At 43.7% G+C, this 18105-nt stretch overlaps 1 protein-coding gene across 1 annotated transcript; it reads left to right on the top strand.

The window, feature by feature from the left end:
* The first annotated feature begins 145 nt into the window (after nucleotides 1-145).
* On the top strand, nucleotides 146-13925 carry LOC133025744 (uncharacterized). The gene is made up of 3 exons (XM_061092487.1): nucleotides 146-213; nucleotides 12428-12486; nucleotides 12862-13925. The coding sequence occupies exons 1-3, from the start codon at nucleotides 146-148 to the stop codon at nucleotides 13923-13925; spliced, it is 1191 nt and encodes a 396-aa protein (XP_060948470.1).
* Nucleotides 13926-18105: the final 4180 nt, after the last annotated feature.

Here is an 18105-nt window from a genome sequence, read left to right as displayed (position 1 = left end):
TTGAGTTAAAGATTTAGAAATCGTTTATTTTTCTATGATTTTTGTATGACTCTCTCTTCGAGGTGTTTGGTGCAGTTTGATGTTTCCCGGCCGATCCCGCGTGCAGGGTGTCTACCTACCTCTCTCTCTCCACAGCTTGACCACCATGTTTGTTTTACTCAGCCTGCAGTGGCAGCCGGGTGGAGCTCACCCCTATGATCACTATAGTTTCAGGTAAGATCCGTTCACACTGTAGTTTCACTCTAACTCCACCAAGCTGCTCATGGCGCTGTGGGGTTCGTTAAAAAACAAATATGTGGCAGACTCCACCCCTCTGGCCTTTAAATGGGATCAAATCAAACACACCCAGAGGGAAATCCCTTTTGATCAGTGTCTGTTTTGGGTTTAAACTCCGACATTGGTTGAATTTGTCGGGTTTTTTAGCTGTTGGCATCAACTTTGGGATTGTTTACATCTTCATTTATTTTCCAAAAATAGAATTTCAAGCCGGAATTTCATCCTCATTGTCATCAACATGTTTAATCTGGAGGTTTACGCCCTCTCACCGTGTGTGCTGCCTTCTCAGAGGACACACACACACACACACGTGGACAAGCTGTGTGTGGATTTTATTCCAGCGTTATTTGCCTTCTTTTATTTATTATCACCCCCCCCGCACCCATACCATCATCATGTCATCTTCCAGACTGCTCACCCAGCACCAGACAGTCGCTCTTGGAAACCAAAGCTTCGCCTCTGGCCGCGTTGTCTCTGGATTCGCCCGGGAGACGAGTGTCCAGACGCAACCTCGGCCGAGTCAAAGGGAGGAAACACACACACGTACACACACACTGCAACACACACGTACACACACACTGCAAGCAGAAGAAAGAGTCCAAACCAAAAAAAAACAACAAAGAACAAAAGAAAGAGGTGAAGCACCGGCGTTCCCCCGAACTGCCCCCAGACCCCTGCCCTCCATCCCTCCATCCCTCCATCCCTCCCTCCCTCCCGTCGGCCTCCTCTCCTTTGTCTCCAAAGATCAGATGAAAGGGCCAAAATATAAAAAAAAGACGAGGAGAGAAGAAGAAGAAGAAGAAGAAGAAGAAAAGGTGGAGAGCGAGAAGTGGTCAGGAGCAAAGGAGCCAAAGGTTTGCAAAGCTGCAGGGGAGAGCAAGAAGAAGAGGAGGAGGAGGAGGAGGAGGAGGAGGAGGAGGAGGAGGAGGAGGAGGAGGAGGAGGAGGAGGAGGAGGAGGAGGAGGAGGATGAGGAAGAGGAGGAAGAGGAGGAGGAAGAGCAGGAGGAGGTGCGCCCAGAGCGGCGGACAGAAAAACCAAAAAGTAACACAAAACCAAAAGCTACTACTACTGCTACTGATGTGTGAGTGACTGTAACTAAACCAAATACAAACAAAGAGGGGGAGGACGGGTGAGGACGGGGGGGTAGTAAGGCCCTGTCTGTCTGTTCGTCTTTGACTGTGATTGCTGTTCTTGTATCGACAGACAGAAATCGTTCCCTCCCCCCCCCACTGCCCCCCCGCCGGCCACCTCGGCTTCCTTCTCACTTTTCGTTTTTTTCCCGGATGGATAAAAATATGGAAATAACCTCAACAAAACTGACTTTGAGAGTAAATATATATTTTTGTTTTTGCTTTCCATAGTGTGTCTGTTAATGATGTATGGATTTGTCTCATTGCTTTCTACTTATTATGCGGCGGGAGGGATGGAGGGAGGGAGGGAGGGAGGGCGGGTGGCGGTTGCCGGGGGCGACGTGTTGCCTATTTTTCATATCTTCTCGTCTCTTCGGTTGTGCTCTGGGTTCATTCTTCTTCTTTTCTGTTGACGTTTGGACATAACTGTGAAAATGTAGCTTCCGAAGATCCCAAGACAGAAAAAAAAAAAAAAAAAAAGTGTTTTAGTCGATCCAGATGTTTGTGAAGAAGCCAAAACTGAAAAACCAAAAGCAAAACTTTTTAGAGATACAACCAAAACCAAATAGAACAACCAAACCAATGCACAAAGATGTACAAGTGTGTGTGTGTGCATGTGTGTGTGTGTGTGTGTGTGTGTGTGACTGTGTGTGAGTGTCGGTAAATCTCTTGCGTACAAACCAAACTCACTCTGTCTGTCACGTAAACGTTTTGGAGCTTTTTAATATCAGTCGCTCGTTTTAAAGACAGTTAACAGCAAAACTCTGCTTCAAATCTACTCCAGGAAATATCAACTTCAAAAGTTAAACATAGAAAAATGAAACCTGAATTTTAAAGCAACAGATTCAACGTCTCAGTCTATTTTCTCAAGTGACACCAAATTAACTCGGTTGCCGTTTGTTTTATTGATCAGTTCCTGTGTCCACCCGGCCTCTGGTTTCAGCTCATGTCAGTATTAATGAAAACTTTCCTTTATTATGTCAAATTCAAGATGAATTTCAGGTTTCAAAGCCCTGATTTTCTCACTGAAATGACTTTTTTGTAATGAAAGTAAAACCTGCAGATGAGAAAACGAGTCCAGGTTGAAACCAAACAAGATGAGAGCTACAGACACAGATACTGATGATATGTTGGGGTGGTGGGGGGGGTGGGAGTGGGGGGGGGGGGGGGGGGGGCAGACGTCTGAGACGGATTAACGTATAAACTTTTAGATGGAATGTATCCATTAGTTCTCATAGGTTTCTTAGGGGGAAATGCTTTATGTTCAACTGCTCTTATTGATGTGTATAAAGGTGGGACTGAGGCCACGCCTCCTTTCAAGAACCAAAAGCTTTAAACTCTTTTATCTCTCACGGGCTCTTTGTTGGAAAGTAATATTTGTATTTATTGTATAAGGGAGGTGTGTGCTTTTTTCGGGGGGGGTGGAAGTGGGGGCTGTTGGGAAAAATGCATCGGTTTGTATTTTATGAACTTCTTTGTCCCTCGCGTTGTTTATTTATTGATTCCTTATTTATGTATTTATTGGATTCCTATTTAAGTCTTTCTTTGTAATAGTTTTTTCAGGGGGTTGTTGTTGGGGGGGGGGGGCGTGTGTCCGCAGAGAGTCGTGTTCTCGAGATCGAGACGAGAAGAGAAGATGCCAAAACGAATGTTTCAAAGAAAGAAAGAAATACCAAACTTACAGACTGTTGTCCTCAGGGACGGATCGGGGGGGCACTGGGACGGAGGAGACGTTGCTTTAGAGGGAAACTCTCACGTCACGGGTTTCAAAAAGATAAATCCCACTGAGCTTGGAGAGAGTTTCTGTTTCATGAACGATGATGATTACTTTTCATTTTCAAATATATGTATTCTCTCAATTTTTATGACATTGGAATCTAGCTAATTGGCGTCAGATTACAACTCGTACTTCTCCATGTATATGGATATAAGTACAACAAAGTAATACCCACATTTATAAAGTATTAGCAGTTACATTTAATTTGTAAATTTGCTTCTAGAACTTTAGCTATTTGGGCCGTTAGCTGAAGTTACACCTTGATTCAGAAGTTTGCTGCAGCCTGATTTAGTGAATCACGTTTGAAACGAGTAGTTTTTAAGGAGCTGAGAAAGAATTTAAGTCACAAACTTTGTAATTGTTTTACGTAGAGCTGCAGGAACCCGGTCCCGGCAGATCCAGGCCCGGTCGTAGCTTCAGGACATTTACGTGTGTCTGGAACGTGAAGGTGAAGTAAACTCATCGGACTCGAGCAGCTGTTCAAACCAGTCTCACTCTCTCCAAACTGGTTACACTTCCCAGTGGTTGATTCCTAATTTGTTTTTCCCACGCTTTAGTTTGAAATGCAACTTGTCCGTTTCCTGTAGTCTCCTCCTCTGCTCTCTCTGAAAGCTTTGTGACTCCGACTCTTACCTCTGATACTCTGATGAAAAACCAAATAGATCTTCAAGCTTTAATGACAAACAAAAAAAGGACGCTGTCTGAACTCAGGAGTGAGGGATGAAGGGAAAAACAAAGATGTTCATTAACCACTTGTTCTTATGGCTTTAACCTACAGACAACACCAGCGCCTCCTGTTGGCCGAGGTCAGGGAGGTGGGTGTGTTCCTCACTGCTGTCGGGGGGGAAGCGTTTGACCTCCAGGTTTAGTGTTTCTACTCAAAGGACACGAGCTAATTTATGTTTCCAGTGAGTCGCTCGAGTGAGGAAATCCACCGCAGATCTTAAAAAAACAACGACTACGAACTCTGAAGAAAATACCAATTTATATTTGTAAGATTTGAGTTTCCTGCTCCGACAGCAGCTCTGACTCTCCGTGTGCCTGTGGCGTCAGATTCCGCTGTGGTGGACAGAGAATGATACCAAAGTTAAAAAAACTACCACAGCGAAGCACGACACACACGACACACACACACACTCACACACACACTCACGGTGGTTCCATGTGTACATAAACATTCAGGATTCTCGTAACTGATCAAACAAAGGAAACCCAGCGCCTGACGTGAGTATTAAAACACTGTCAGATAATAAGAGCACTTCAGGCCTTGACCGATTTTTTTTACCGTAGTTTCTTCTGTGGCTGTGAATGTTCATTTTTCTCAACTTTCCACCAAATAAAACTTTCTTTGGCCTTGAGAACGAACACGAGACGTAAAAAAAAAAAAAAAAAAACCTGATAGCAGACAGACAAAACAAAAGAGAGAGAATCACTTCAGTCGGTATTTGTTTCGCCCCATGTTCCTTTATTTAGGAGAAATTTAAAAGAAGCGTTTTCATTTCTATTTTTTCTACAATGCAGCTTAAATCCAAAGGTTAAGAGGAAGAGCAAAGATAGATTTTACTGCTAAAGAGAAAAAACCTCAATAGTGAAAACCAAAGAGTTCCACTGTATCTTCTCACCGTGATTTTCTTTTTTATCCGCATTGTACAACGCCCACGTTTTTATGACGGCTCCGAAAGTGTTCTTTAATGTGTCCTAACGATATTGATGATGATGATGATGATGATGGTGAAGATGAAGCAAACTCTGCTCCGTCAGCTTTAGTATCTGTTTCCTGGGTCGTCTGTTTTTGAAGTATGCTTACACTACGCTGTCCTTTGACCTGCCGGCTCTCTCTGTCTGAGCTGGTTCTATAAACTTGATCCTGTTGGAAACGTTTGGGTTTGAAACTGTCCCTGAACGCATCGCTATCTGTGTGCCTGTTGTTTTTGGGGGGGGGCAGGGAAACGGGGACAAAACAAACCTGTAAGTGTTAGGAATAAAGTGAGAATTTAGACCAAAGCCTGCGTCGTCTTTCTTTGTTTGTTTGTTTATTGTCAAATAGGGTTGCAAAATTCCAGGAATATTTAAAGTTGGAAACTTTCCATGGGAATTAACGGGAATATACGGGAATTAACGGGAAGAAACTGCAAATGTTGTGGGTAATTTATACTAACTGTATTTCCCTTGTCATATACAGACATAAATATAAACATTTTGTTGTGTCATAGGCTGATTTGAGCCCTGAGGAAACTTTGGGCACTTGACTATATGCTTCTGCATCGTTGTGTCATTCTTAACATAGGTCTTTGCACAGTATTTGCAAATGTACACAGCCTTTCCTTCTACATTGGATGGGGTGAAATGTCTCCACACATGAGAGAGTGCACGTGGCATTGTTCTGTAGAATAAGATGAGAAAAAAAGTTTGTAAAAAAACACTAATGTAATGCCAGAGATATCAATAGTTAGCCAAACAATTGGAATCGTCTGTAAACATATTTTACAATTGATGGATAAATGAATGGAAATAGGCTAGATGAACAGATGAACAATCCTCAATCAGCATGGTAATATATTTTCTCCAGTAATATCATGGAAACTTACCTGACTAGTCCTGCACTCTACAGCAGGCCTCAATAGCCCTGCTGTAGAGTGAAGCATGCTGGGAGTTATCTGTGCATGTGATGGAAGAATGCACAGTGGAGGGTTGAAACTCAACGTGCAGTGTGTGCTGCATTCCATACATCTCTAAAATAGAGTTTTGAATGATGTTTTTATTGCTCAGCGTTTAATTTCCGTATTTTATTTTTTTTTCAAAATTCCCCAAATTCCCGAGCTAAACTTCCCATACAAAGTTTCCGGAAATTTACCGGAAACTTTCCGCCCCTTTGCAACCCTATTGTCAAAACATAAAGATGCCAAATGTATAGGTCATGCATCCAGCCTCCTCCATGTTAGCAGATGGGACATGGACCAATCTAAAAGGTCAAAGTACACCTCAAATATTTGGTTATTTTATTTGATGCTATAAAATGAAGTGAACATAATTTCTCTGGTATCCACACGACTCAAGAACTCTTTTAGTTTCAAACCTCTGCCCTTATGTTTTAGTCTGGACGGTGAAAGTGGAAATATTTAGAAACAGTCACGTAGTCACAACTGCTTCCTGATAAGGTCTGAGTCATCAGGCTCCTATAAATACATGAACACATCAGTAGCCTGTAGATCACAGCTCAGTAATAACCAGCAACAGTTCCACCTCGTCCTCTTTCTGCAACCAACAACCAAATGCTTCCTGTTTACACCGACACCTCCGTCCCCCTGACTCCTGATTGGCCGTATTTCCTGACGAGTGGGAGGAAGTGGAGACGTGTCGTTTATCTTTATTTACATCCTGTGGTGAAAAAGCACAAATGGGGATCGAACGTGTTTGTTAGAAAACGAGGAAGCAGATGCAACAGCTCCGGGTCGTGAACCTGAACATGTGACTGAAGGGAGTTGGAGGTAAAGTTAGAATCAGAATCAGAATCAGAATCAGAATCAGAATCAGAATCAGAATCAGAAGGTATTTATTGCCAAGTAGGTTTACACCTACCTGAAATTTGCTCTGGTTATTGGTGCAAACAATGAACATAGAAACATAAAAACACAATAAATACACCACACATAAGAAAAACAATAATAATAATAAAAAACAATATATATTTACTCACTATTTACTTCTTATTTACTCACTTTTTCTAATATTTATACAAAGTAACATTTATTTAGACATAAACATATCTATATAAAAGATAAAAGATATAAAAAGTCAAAAATGAAATGCAAAATGCAAAAAAATGTCTAACTCAAACAGTTATCTCAATTTATCAATTATTTATATTCTGTACAAGATGTAAGCGGATAGTAGAGTAGAGTAGATATATATATTAGAAGTATAGCATTGTGTAGTTGTTGTTGTGTGTGTGTGTGTGTGTGTGTGTGTGTGTGTCCCTCCCTGTGAAACTTTTCATCTCTACTACGAAATCAATTTCTCATTTCAGTTTCCCTGCACTTACAGCATCAGGAGATTTACTTTAAAACAATAAAACCACATGAGTCACTTTCAATCATCAGGTGCACCTCTCTATCTCTCGCTCTCTCTCTCTCTCTCTCTCTCATCTAGGGTTCAACATTTGTAAAATTATACATTTTATACATTATATTCATATTGTTGTTATAATTTTTCTGTCAGTTGAGATAAATCTTGAGGAGAAACATTTTGGGTTGTTTTGTTCTGTATAGGCCTACTATAAAAAGCACTTTGCATTTTTAATGTTGGTACTTGTACTTTTACTTTTGATACTTAAGTACATTTCAACACCAGATACTTTTGATACTTAAGTACATTTAATATGAGCTACTTTAAGACTTTTACTCAAGTCATTTTCTGATGGGTGACTTTTACTTTTACCGAAGTCACTTTCAGGTAAGTTTTCTGTACTTTTACTCAAGTATGACTTTCAAGTACTTTATACACCACTGTATATATATTTATTTACATATATATAGTATGGTATTGTGTAGTTGTTGTGTGTGTGTGTGTCCCACCCTGTGAAACTTTTCATTTCTACTACGAAATCAATTTCTCATTTCAGTTTCCCTGCACGACAGGAGATTTACTTTAAAACAATAAAAACCACATGAGTCACTTTCAATCTCCAGAATGAACCACAGATCCAAACCACCCACTCCCCACCCCACCCCCTGATCATGTGTCCTGTGTCTCCTCCTCTCCTCTGTCCTTCTGCTCTTTTTCTCCTCTTTCCTCGTCTCCTCTTTCCTTCTGCTCTTTGTCTCCTTGTCCTCTCACAGTTTTTGTTTTGCTGACAAAGCAGAACGGATTTCTCGGCCCACGTGCACTTTGCTCTACTTTCTGGCAGTTGCCCATCCAGGGGTGCCAACAGGGGGGGGAAGGCCTGAATCATTCAGGGGGGCCCGGAGCAGGACAGGAGCTCTGCAGCCGACCGGGGGGGGGGGGCATCGATATTTAATGTGCCTGTGCTGTTGTTGGATCTCCAGTGGCGTTCCACCACAAGCCTCCCAGCTGCAGCTGCTGGGGATTAACAGTGTGTTGGTGTTTAGAGAACAGAGATCCAACTCTGTTCAGCCAGTTCTCCACATTCTCCTCCTGCTGCTGCTGTTGGTTTTATGAGCTGGATCCAGAGTCGTGTGTCACAGATCAGCCAAACCATAATGTTCCTATCTGCACTAAATCAAACCAGTGCACATATGAAGAGCTGCTGGGGAGAAAGCTGGAGCTCATTTCTCTCCGTTTGCACATTATTCAAGTCACAGATCTGTTCCCTCTCGTTTGCACAGATATAATAACTCAGTTTCTTCTCAGAGCTTCTGTTCATTTTTGGGCCAAATGAAGAAGCAACACAGACATTTAGTTTGTTTCTTAATTGAAATCCTGAAACCTGAAGACGTTTAGTTTGACTTTGTCCTGCTCGTATGAAACGTTCTCTTGCAGGTATGAGCCCATCGCATGAAATAATGATGCTGCTATAGGTCCTGGGTGGTTCACATCTGGGTGGGCTCGTCTGTGTGTGTATGTGTGTGTGTGTGTGTGTGTGTGTGTGTGTGTGTGTCTGTGTGTGTGTGTGTGTGTGTGTGTGTGTGTGTGTGTTTCCAGTCAGTCCCCGTCTCTCGTCTGGGAACTAACATGTTGTTACCCACACGTCCCTCAGGAGCAACTCTGCTTCGCCTGCTACAAGTAAGAAACTCTCTCTCTCTCTCTCTCTTTCTTTCTCTGTACACACACACACAAAAACATATATATACACACACACACACACACACACAAAAACATATATACACACACACCATGAATGAACCTCTGTGTGTGCACCCTGCAGACGCTGCGTTCCAGATGTGACGGAGCCAAATGTTTGCAAAACCAAATGCAAGGTCCAGGTGTGAAGCAGCCGTGAGATCAGCTGCTCCGATGTGACCACAGCACTGAGAGGAGGAGCAGAGGAGGTGCAGAGAAGGAGCAGAGGAGCAGGAGAGGAGGAGCAGAGGAGGAGGAGGAGGAGAGGAGCAGCAGAGGAGCAGGAGAGGAGGAGATGAGGAGGAGGAGGAGGAGAGGAGCAGCAGAGGAGCAGGAGAGGAGGAGTAGGAGAGGAGCAGGAGAGGAGCAGCAGAGGAGGAGCAGAGGAGGAGCAGAGGAGGAGCAGAGGAGCATAGGAGCAGGAGAGGAGGAGCAGAGGAGGGGCAGAGGAGCAGCAGAGGTGCAGCAGAGGAGGAGCATAGGAGGAGCAGCAAAGGAGAAACAAATACTTCAAATGATAAGTGTTTTATGACTTCAACAAAAAAAATCAAACAAACAATCATTTTCCAAATAAAATACTTTTTAATGCTTTGGTTTTTCACTTTGCCTCAAATGAACAAACACAAATAACCAATGTCCGTCCACCTTTGTAATAAGTTCAATAATAAAGAAATCATTTAATTATTTCAAATAAATTTGAAATAAATTCATCAAAACAGTAGTTTAATATTGTTTTTCAAATCAGCCTTTATTATTTTTCGCTGTTGTCTTTGTTTTCTATTTATTTCAAACCCTTTAAAACCTTTAAATCATTCATTACTTTTTCATACAGAGCAAGAAATTACAAACATATTGATCCAGAGGAAAAGAACACGACTGTATTTGTAATTTATTTAATATTCGAATGTTTACTATTTCAACAATTTTTGAATAAACTCTGATTTTCATTTTCATTTTGTACTTAGATCTTAAATGTGAGTTCTACTCTTTTTCTATAAATGTCTCATATATAGAGGGTGCAGTTTGTCTAATGAGCCACTAGGTGGTGTCCCCTCCGTATAAACAGTAATCAGTTTTCAGACTCATGTTCACTTTACTCGGTGACGACAGAAAACACGATGAGTCTCAACAAAACAGAGACTTTTCTAAAAGAGGCAAATTACTTTTTAAAATGATGATTTATATGTTATTTTCTTAAACTCATAATAGTAAACAAACATTAATTTGACTTCATATTTTCTGCATAATGACTGAAGGAAGGTTTCAACTGTTTCTCTGTTTCATTTCAGACATGAAGTTCAGGTGAATATGTGAGACACCGTTTTTAAAACGCTCAGACGATAGAAGAAGTATTTCTGATATGAATTTATCAAGGCTCAATCAAACAGGATCTGAAGAAAACAGACTTTCACAGTCAGAAAAAAATAATAACGACGAAAAACTTCATTCAGTTTGACAGAAATATTATTTTCCAATAGAAAAACTCTCTGTTTAAAACTGTCAGGTCTTAATGAACTTTTTCAGAACCAATCAGATGAACTGGAGAAGGATCGTCTGAGAGAAAATAAGAAAATAGTTTTGAGTTTCGAATCTGAGGTCTTCTGGCTGTAAACAAACTGTAACTGCTCTCAGTGTGTGTGTGTCTGTCTTTTTGTATGTGTGTGTGTGTATGTGTCTGTGTCTGTCTGTCTGTGTGTGTGCGTCAGAGTCGTATCACAGCAGCAGTTAACGTGTTGTTCTGGGACATTTCACATGTAAATTCCGTGTCAGCAGTTAAACTGTCTGCAGAGTAAACACGTCCCACTGGTTCTGAGTGATTTTGAATACATATTGAAGTGGGTGTGTAAACAGTTCAGGCTCTGCTCGGACAGTTGATGGTTAGTGTTGGTTTTATTAGTTGTGTTGATTCATGAAGGTAATTCTCACGTGTTGATACTGACTCTTCAGGACCTGTTGGCAGAGGATTCACAACCTTCCCTGAAACACAAAGTAGATAGATAGATAGATAGATAGATAGATAGATAGATAGATAGATAGATAGATAGATAGATAGATAGATAGATAGATAGATAGATAGATAGATAGATAGATAGATAGATAGATAGATAGATAGATAGATAGATAGATAGATAGATGGATGGATGGATGGATGGATGGATGGATGGATGGATGGATGGATGGATGGATGGATGGATGGATGGATGGATGGATGGATGGATGGATGGATGGATGGATGGATGGATGGATGGATGGATGGATGGATGGATGGATGGATGGATGGATAGATAGATAGATAGATAGATAGATAGATAGATAGATAGATAGATAGATAGATAGATAGATAGATAGATAGATAGATAGATAGATAGATAGATAGATAGATAGATAGATAGATAGATAGATAGATAGATAGATAGATAGATAGATAGATAGATAGATAGATAGATAGATAGATAGATAGATAGATTACTTTATTCATCCCCGAAGGGAAATTAAGTTGTCATAGCAGCCGGTAAAATATTGAGGTAGAAAGAATAAAAACAGAAACACAAGATAAATAGGTAGATAAGGTGAATTGGCAAGATGATGGTAATAGTACTGATGATATGATGGTAATGTTATTGTTAGACAGTATATAAAAATAGTACAGTATATATATAGTACATAATATAACATAATATATATTTATATATGATAGTAATTATACCAATATAATAGCAGTATATAGTAATAATGGCAGCAACAGTATATATAATAATAATAGTAAATATAATAATAATAATAATAACATATACCTAGTATAAATATGCGTATATAGACTTATATATACAAAGAATATACAAAGAGTATGATATAATATGATATGATATATAGTAGAGGTATAAATATAAGTATTTGACTATACAATAGATAATATACTATACTATGAGTGTAAGAATATGTAGACAGAGCGTGCAAAAGACAATATTATTGTATAAAATGATATATAATATCAATATGGTTTATATTAAGTAAGTGTTCCAGTATATGGAGCGGAGTGTTGTTCAGGGTACACAGTGCAAGGACCAGTAATATTACTCTATTACAAGCAAATGTAATCATTGTAGATTTTACTAGTTTCTCTCATCTTTCTGAAAGAGAAATCAAAAGTGTTTAAATCTGATTTGCAGGAAAATGTCTCTCTGGTGGAACCGATGACTCAATGATCTCACTCTGCCTCAAGCATCATTAAACTTTTGTTATTGTTGGGATGAGAAACCCCTAGAAGCTGAGGTTAGTTCTTTAGAGTACAGGGGTGGAGTAAATGTACTTAGTTACTTTCCACCTCCGGTCGTGTTTGAAGTTATGAGAGATCAACATCTGATTTGTGCCAAAAGTTACAGGAATACAAACAATAGAAATGTGTTAAAATCCTGTTTCTCAGATCCGGGGTTTCCCTCCAGCCCGGCAGGTTGGCGTGACGCCTCCTCGGCCTTCGTGCTCACAGCTTCACGCCTGCAACGTAAACACAGGACCGCCACATGTGCGTCTGGCGTGAGGCTCCGTCCTCCAGACACAACGTGCTCTGGTTACCGCGGCGATGCAGACAGTCACAACTGTAGCTATAGAAACACAACTGTATGTGTGTGTGGTCGGTGGCCGGCTGCTCGCGGTGGGCTGGAGCGTTGGCTGATCGCCGCGGCCCGGCTGTGATGTGTCTGTTGCCATCGCACTTCCTGACATCAGCCAGTTTGAACCGCTGAGTCTATACGCTGCTTCACCTCCACCCACCCCCCCCACCCGCCCGGCCAAAACCTACACAAACACAGTACCGGCCAATCTCAACCCGACTCAGACAAACTGAGCCTCCATCCAAACCCATCGGAGTGTAGCTGAGTGCGGCCGGGCCAACCACCACCCCACCCGGGCCCACCACCACCCCACCCGGCCCACCACCACCCCATCCGGCCCTCCACCACTCCACCCCGGCCCCTTGCACACTCCACCCGGCCCTCCACACTCCACCCGGGCCACCAAACTCCACCCGGCCCACCTCACTCCACCCAGCCCTCCACACTCCACCCGGGCCAACCACACTCCACCCGGGCCCTCCACACTCCACCCGGCCCTCCACACTCCACCCGGCCCCTTGCACACTCCACCCGGCCCACCACACTCCACCCGGCCCTCCACACTCCACCCGGGCCCTCCACACTCCACCCGGGCCCACCACACTCCACCCGGGCCCACCACACTCTACCCGGCCCTCCACACTCCCCCGGCCCTCCACACTCCACCCGGCCCTCCACACTCCACCTGGCCCTCCACACTCCACCCGGCCCTCCACACTCCACCCGGGCCCACCACACTCCACCCGGGCCCACCACACTCTACCCGGCCCTCCACACTCCCCCGGCCCTCCACACTCCCCCGGCCCTCCACACTCCACCCGGCCCTCCACACTCCACCTGGCCCTCCACACTCTACCCGGCCCTCCACACTCCACCCGGGCCCACCACACTCCACCTGGCTTTCCACACTCCACCCGGCCCACCACACTCCACCCGGCCCTCCACACTCCACCCGGGCCCACCACACTCCACCCGGGCACACCACACTCCACCCGGGCCAACCACACTCCACCCGGCCCCTTGCACACTCCACCCGGCCCTCCACACTCCACCCGGGCCCTCCACACTCCACCCGGGCCCTCCACACTCCACAGCCCACCACCCTAACCCTCTACACCCCACCCTAACCCTCCACACTCCACCCGGCCCACCACACTCCACCCGGCCCTCCACACTCCACCCGGCCCACCACACTCCACCCAGCCCTCCACACTCCACCCGGCCCACCACACTCCACCCAGCCCTCCACACTCCACCCGGGTCCTCCACACTCCACCCGGCCCTCCACACTCCACCCGGCCCTCCACACTCCACCCGGCCGTGCATCTGATATGTTCTCCTGGAGACTTCACTTCTCTTGTGGAGGAATCCTCCTAACCGTCTTGTGGGCAGAGGCAGCGTCTCACAGACTCAAAGGTCACAGACGCTTGATCGCAGCTGACTTGTCTGTCAGTCAACTGTCGGAGCGTCTGAGCCACAGACCGCTTGGTGTCTGTGGATTCGAGCGTCGAGCCAAAACCATAAATCACAGATGTATCCAAGAATAAAAGACAATCACTGGAATCCAAGTAAGTAGAAAATGACAGAGGTTTAATGTTTGAGTCGAGGGGAAAAACCCGAAACCTCCTCGGTGATGCAAGATTTCAGTTTTTATTTCAGTTTTTTATTAACCAGAAAAAGCCCGACAAGGGTTTAAAGCAGAATATTGGAGATAAACTCTGGTTTTTAATAACTTGCTGGAGCTGGTTCTGACAGTGGATGCTCCAAAGATGAAACGTTCTCCTTATTCAGTCGCTGTAACTTCTCTCTGACACACAGGTACAGACGTGTGGACATAGAACAGGACCCTCACGTATCTGTACAGCACAAGACACAGACTACACATATCACACGCACTATATACATTAGATTCAAACCCTACAGACGAGGGGGAGAGGGGGATGAGGGGGGGGGGGCAGGGCTGCTGAGGCTCAGGTCGGTTCTCCTGCCGTGAGACGTGTAGAAAAGGAAACAGGAAAGAGTGATGAAGAGCAGGATCAGATTTAAAAGATGTAGGAAAGGCAGTGAAGGAGTTTAGGAAAGGGAATGTGGGAATGAAGCGAGACAGAGAGAAACAACAAACCTTCCCTGAGATGAGAAACACACAACTCAGACACACACACACACACACTCCTGCAGCTTCACATCCAAGCCACAGACGTTGAGATCAACACTGGAGCAGGTCTGAGCACCTGGTTAGTGTTTTCATTGGCCTGTCAGTGTGTTAGCAGCGTCCACTTCTACACACTGTTCTGTCTCTGCTGTCAACAGACAGTGAAAGTCCATGAATGAGCCAGTGTGAGCGTCTCCGTGGCAACGAGCTATCGCTGCTAAGCTCAACTTAACGTAGAACTCACTTATATTTCTGATTCTCAACAAACAAATCTTCTCCTGGAGTTTTGTTTATCGTCTGCAACAAGTGTGTGATTTCTGCTTTTCTCGTTTGGTTCATCAAGTTTAGTCAAATTTTAATTTGTGTCACTTTCTGTCTCCGTTCAATTTAAATCACATTAGTTGTGGCTGCTTGGCTGGTTGGTTGGTTGGTTGTGTAGTTGTTGTTTAGTTGGTTGGTTGGTTGGTTGGTTGGTTGGTTGTTTGGTTAGTTGGTTGGTTGGTTGGTTGGTTGTTTAGTTGGTTGGTTGGTTGGTTGATTGGTTGTTTAGTTGGTTGGTTGGTTGGTTGGTTGGTTGGTTGATTGGTTGTTTAGTTGGTTGGTTGGTTAGTTGGTTGGTTGGTTGGTTGGTTGATTGGTTGATTGGTTATTTGGTTTGTTGGTTGGTTGGTTGGTTGGTTGGTTGGTTGATTTTAGTTGATTGGTTGATTGGTTGATTGGTTGATTGGTTGATTGGTTGATTGGTTGATTGGTTGATTGGTTGATTGATTGGTTGGTCGGTTGTTTAGTAAGTTGGTTGGTTGGACAGAACAGCAGTGAATGTTGAGTTATTCTGCCCCCTAGTGGCCAAAAATCCATTGCTGAAGCTTTGAAGAAGGTCTTCTTCCATAGTGATAACAACCCAGTTGTCTAACCCAGCCCCTCGGCCCCCAGCAACCACACGAGTGAGACTCTGGACTTTAACACACGAGACGGACTGAACTCAGCGAGTTTGAACATGTTCCTCTGGGCCTGTTGAAATGCATTGTGGGAAATGTCCAGGCAGCAGGTTGAAGGAGCGTGATTGATGAAGGTTGCAGCTCTGCTCTTCCTTATAGGAGCGTTTCTAAAGTGACGGCGTTGACGGAGCAGTCTGGGTATTCGGGGGGGCGGGTGGGGGGGTATTATGGGAGGAAGCGGTGCTCGGTGCCAACTGGACCAGGAAGAGGGAGTTCCTCCAGATCCAGACGGAGGAGAGACCAGGAGCACTGAGCTCTGTATAGACTGACACCGTTCCTCACATGCCTCCTCGCCTTCTCCCCGAGTGACTGACTGCTCCACTTCCTAATCCCCCCCACCCCCCTCCACCGCCTCTCTCCCTCTCTTTTCTTCCTCAGACTCCTCCTCTCTCACCGTCCTCTCCTTCTCCCCCTCTCTTCCATCTTGCCAACTCACACTTCTTCCCTTCACCCACTTGTGCCTCTCGTCTCCGGGCGCCGCTCTCTCAGGTTTCCCTTACTCATGCTCTTCTTCCTCCTCTCTCGCTCTCTCTCTCTCCCTCTCTCTCTCTCTCTCCATTGCAGACTTGGCACAAGGCCGCAAATAGGTCAAATATAACTCTCACATTCCTCTGTGCCGTCGCTCTCTCCCTCTCCAAGGACTGAATGTGGCCTCACTCAGTCGCCCTCCGAGTTAAAGCTTCACTCTGCAGAAGAGCTCCTGAGGAAAGTTCCCTCCACTTGTTCCCTCGTGGCTGGTTCCAGATTCTGCTGCTGTGTGAATCATTATGTTATAACTCTATGGAAGTTCATTAACGACAAAACTATTGAGCGTGAACTCTGCTCTATGCTCGGATGTGATACCTCAGCACCTCTTGTAATGTCTCACACAATCATTTAGTGATTTCCCTTCACAGATCTTCCCTTTGCCTCGTCAGATTTTGCTTTTCAGATGAATCCTGGTTGAATAATCGATCATCAGCTCAGTCAAACTCTCAGTTCACAGAATACGAGATGGTTATTTATTGACGGCGGCGGTAGATCATTCAAACGCTTGTTGCTCCGACTGTATTCACATTCAGTTTGAAGGGGGCCGTCCTCCCCGAAATTCAAATGAGCCTCAAATGTCCCCTGTGACCTCCCGTAGAGCAGCAGCGAGCCAACGGAAAGAGCTCTGCCACCCTTCCCTCTTTCCTCTATATGTTTGTTTTCCTATTCAGGGACCCCTCTCTCTCTCTCTCTCTCTCTCTCTCTCCTCCCCCTCAACCCTGTTTCTTCCATGGCCTCATCCTCTCTGCTTTTCCTCCGTTTCTGTCCTCCCCTCTTCGCACAGGAGCGTGTTAATCCCATTACACGTGTGTGAATACCAGCTGGAGGAGAGAGGGCGAGAGAGGGGAGGGGTAGAGGGCGAGAGAGGGGGAGAAAGAGGGCGAGAGAGGGGAACAGAGAGCGGTTTTGTCCGAGTGTGAGTGACTGCATACTATACCACTGTGTCTGCACGATGCAAAATCCCCCAGAATGTGGAGGAGTTTACGGTAATAGAACGTAACGACATGTGATGTGGGAGGTTCTCAGTTTCCAGATCTGGTCGTTTGCAGAGAGGACGTCATCCTGAAAAAGGCCCAAACACAGAAATAAAATCATAAAGTCAACTTCTTTTACTTCAATTTAAGTATAAATATTCATATTGATATTTGATTTCATGACTAAAACCTAGAGTATCTGATATCTGTTTGATTTGACTCATTTAGAAATTGTCTGAGCTCTTAAGTCCCTTTAACAAACAAGTCAAACCTACACAACTTTATTTAAAATTAAAGAGGAGAAAGAAAGTTTTTATAACAAACATTTCCTGGAAGCTTTCAGTTGCATCTCAAATCTTCAAGAGCAAATTTGGGGTTTGAATATTTATTGTGCAAACTACATATAAGATTATTTTGAAACCTTAAAGCCTCCCAAAGGGGAAACTGAATGTTTAATACGATTCAGTTTACATAGAGAATAATAGTTGAATCACACATTTTGTTTATAAAATTATATGGAGGAGAAAGAGAGTTTTTATAACAAACATTTCATGGTAATTTCTTTGAACTTTTTCTGCAGCTTTCAGTTGCATCTCAAATCTTCAAGAGCAAATTTGGGGTTTGGACTTTGGAGTTTAAATATTTATTGTGTAAACTACATATAATATTATTTTGAAACCTTAAAGCCTCCCAAAAGTGAAACTGAATGTTTAATAAAACTCAGTTTACAAAGAGAATAATAGTTGATGCTTTTTTAAGCTGAATCACACATTTTTGTTTTTATCTCACCGAGACCATGACAAGAAAATGTTACAAACAAAGCTGGAGTCAAATATAAAGTCACATATAGAGTTGAAT

This window comes from Limanda limanda, chromosome 19 (genome assembly GCF_963576545.1).
Source record: "Limanda limanda chromosome 19, fLimLim1.1, whole genome shotgun sequence".
In the NCBI taxonomy this organism is placed as follows: Eukaryota; Metazoa; Chordata; class Actinopteri; order Pleuronectiformes; family Pleuronectidae; genus Limanda; species Limanda limanda.
This window is presented reverse-complemented; position numbering and strand designations above follow the sequence as displayed.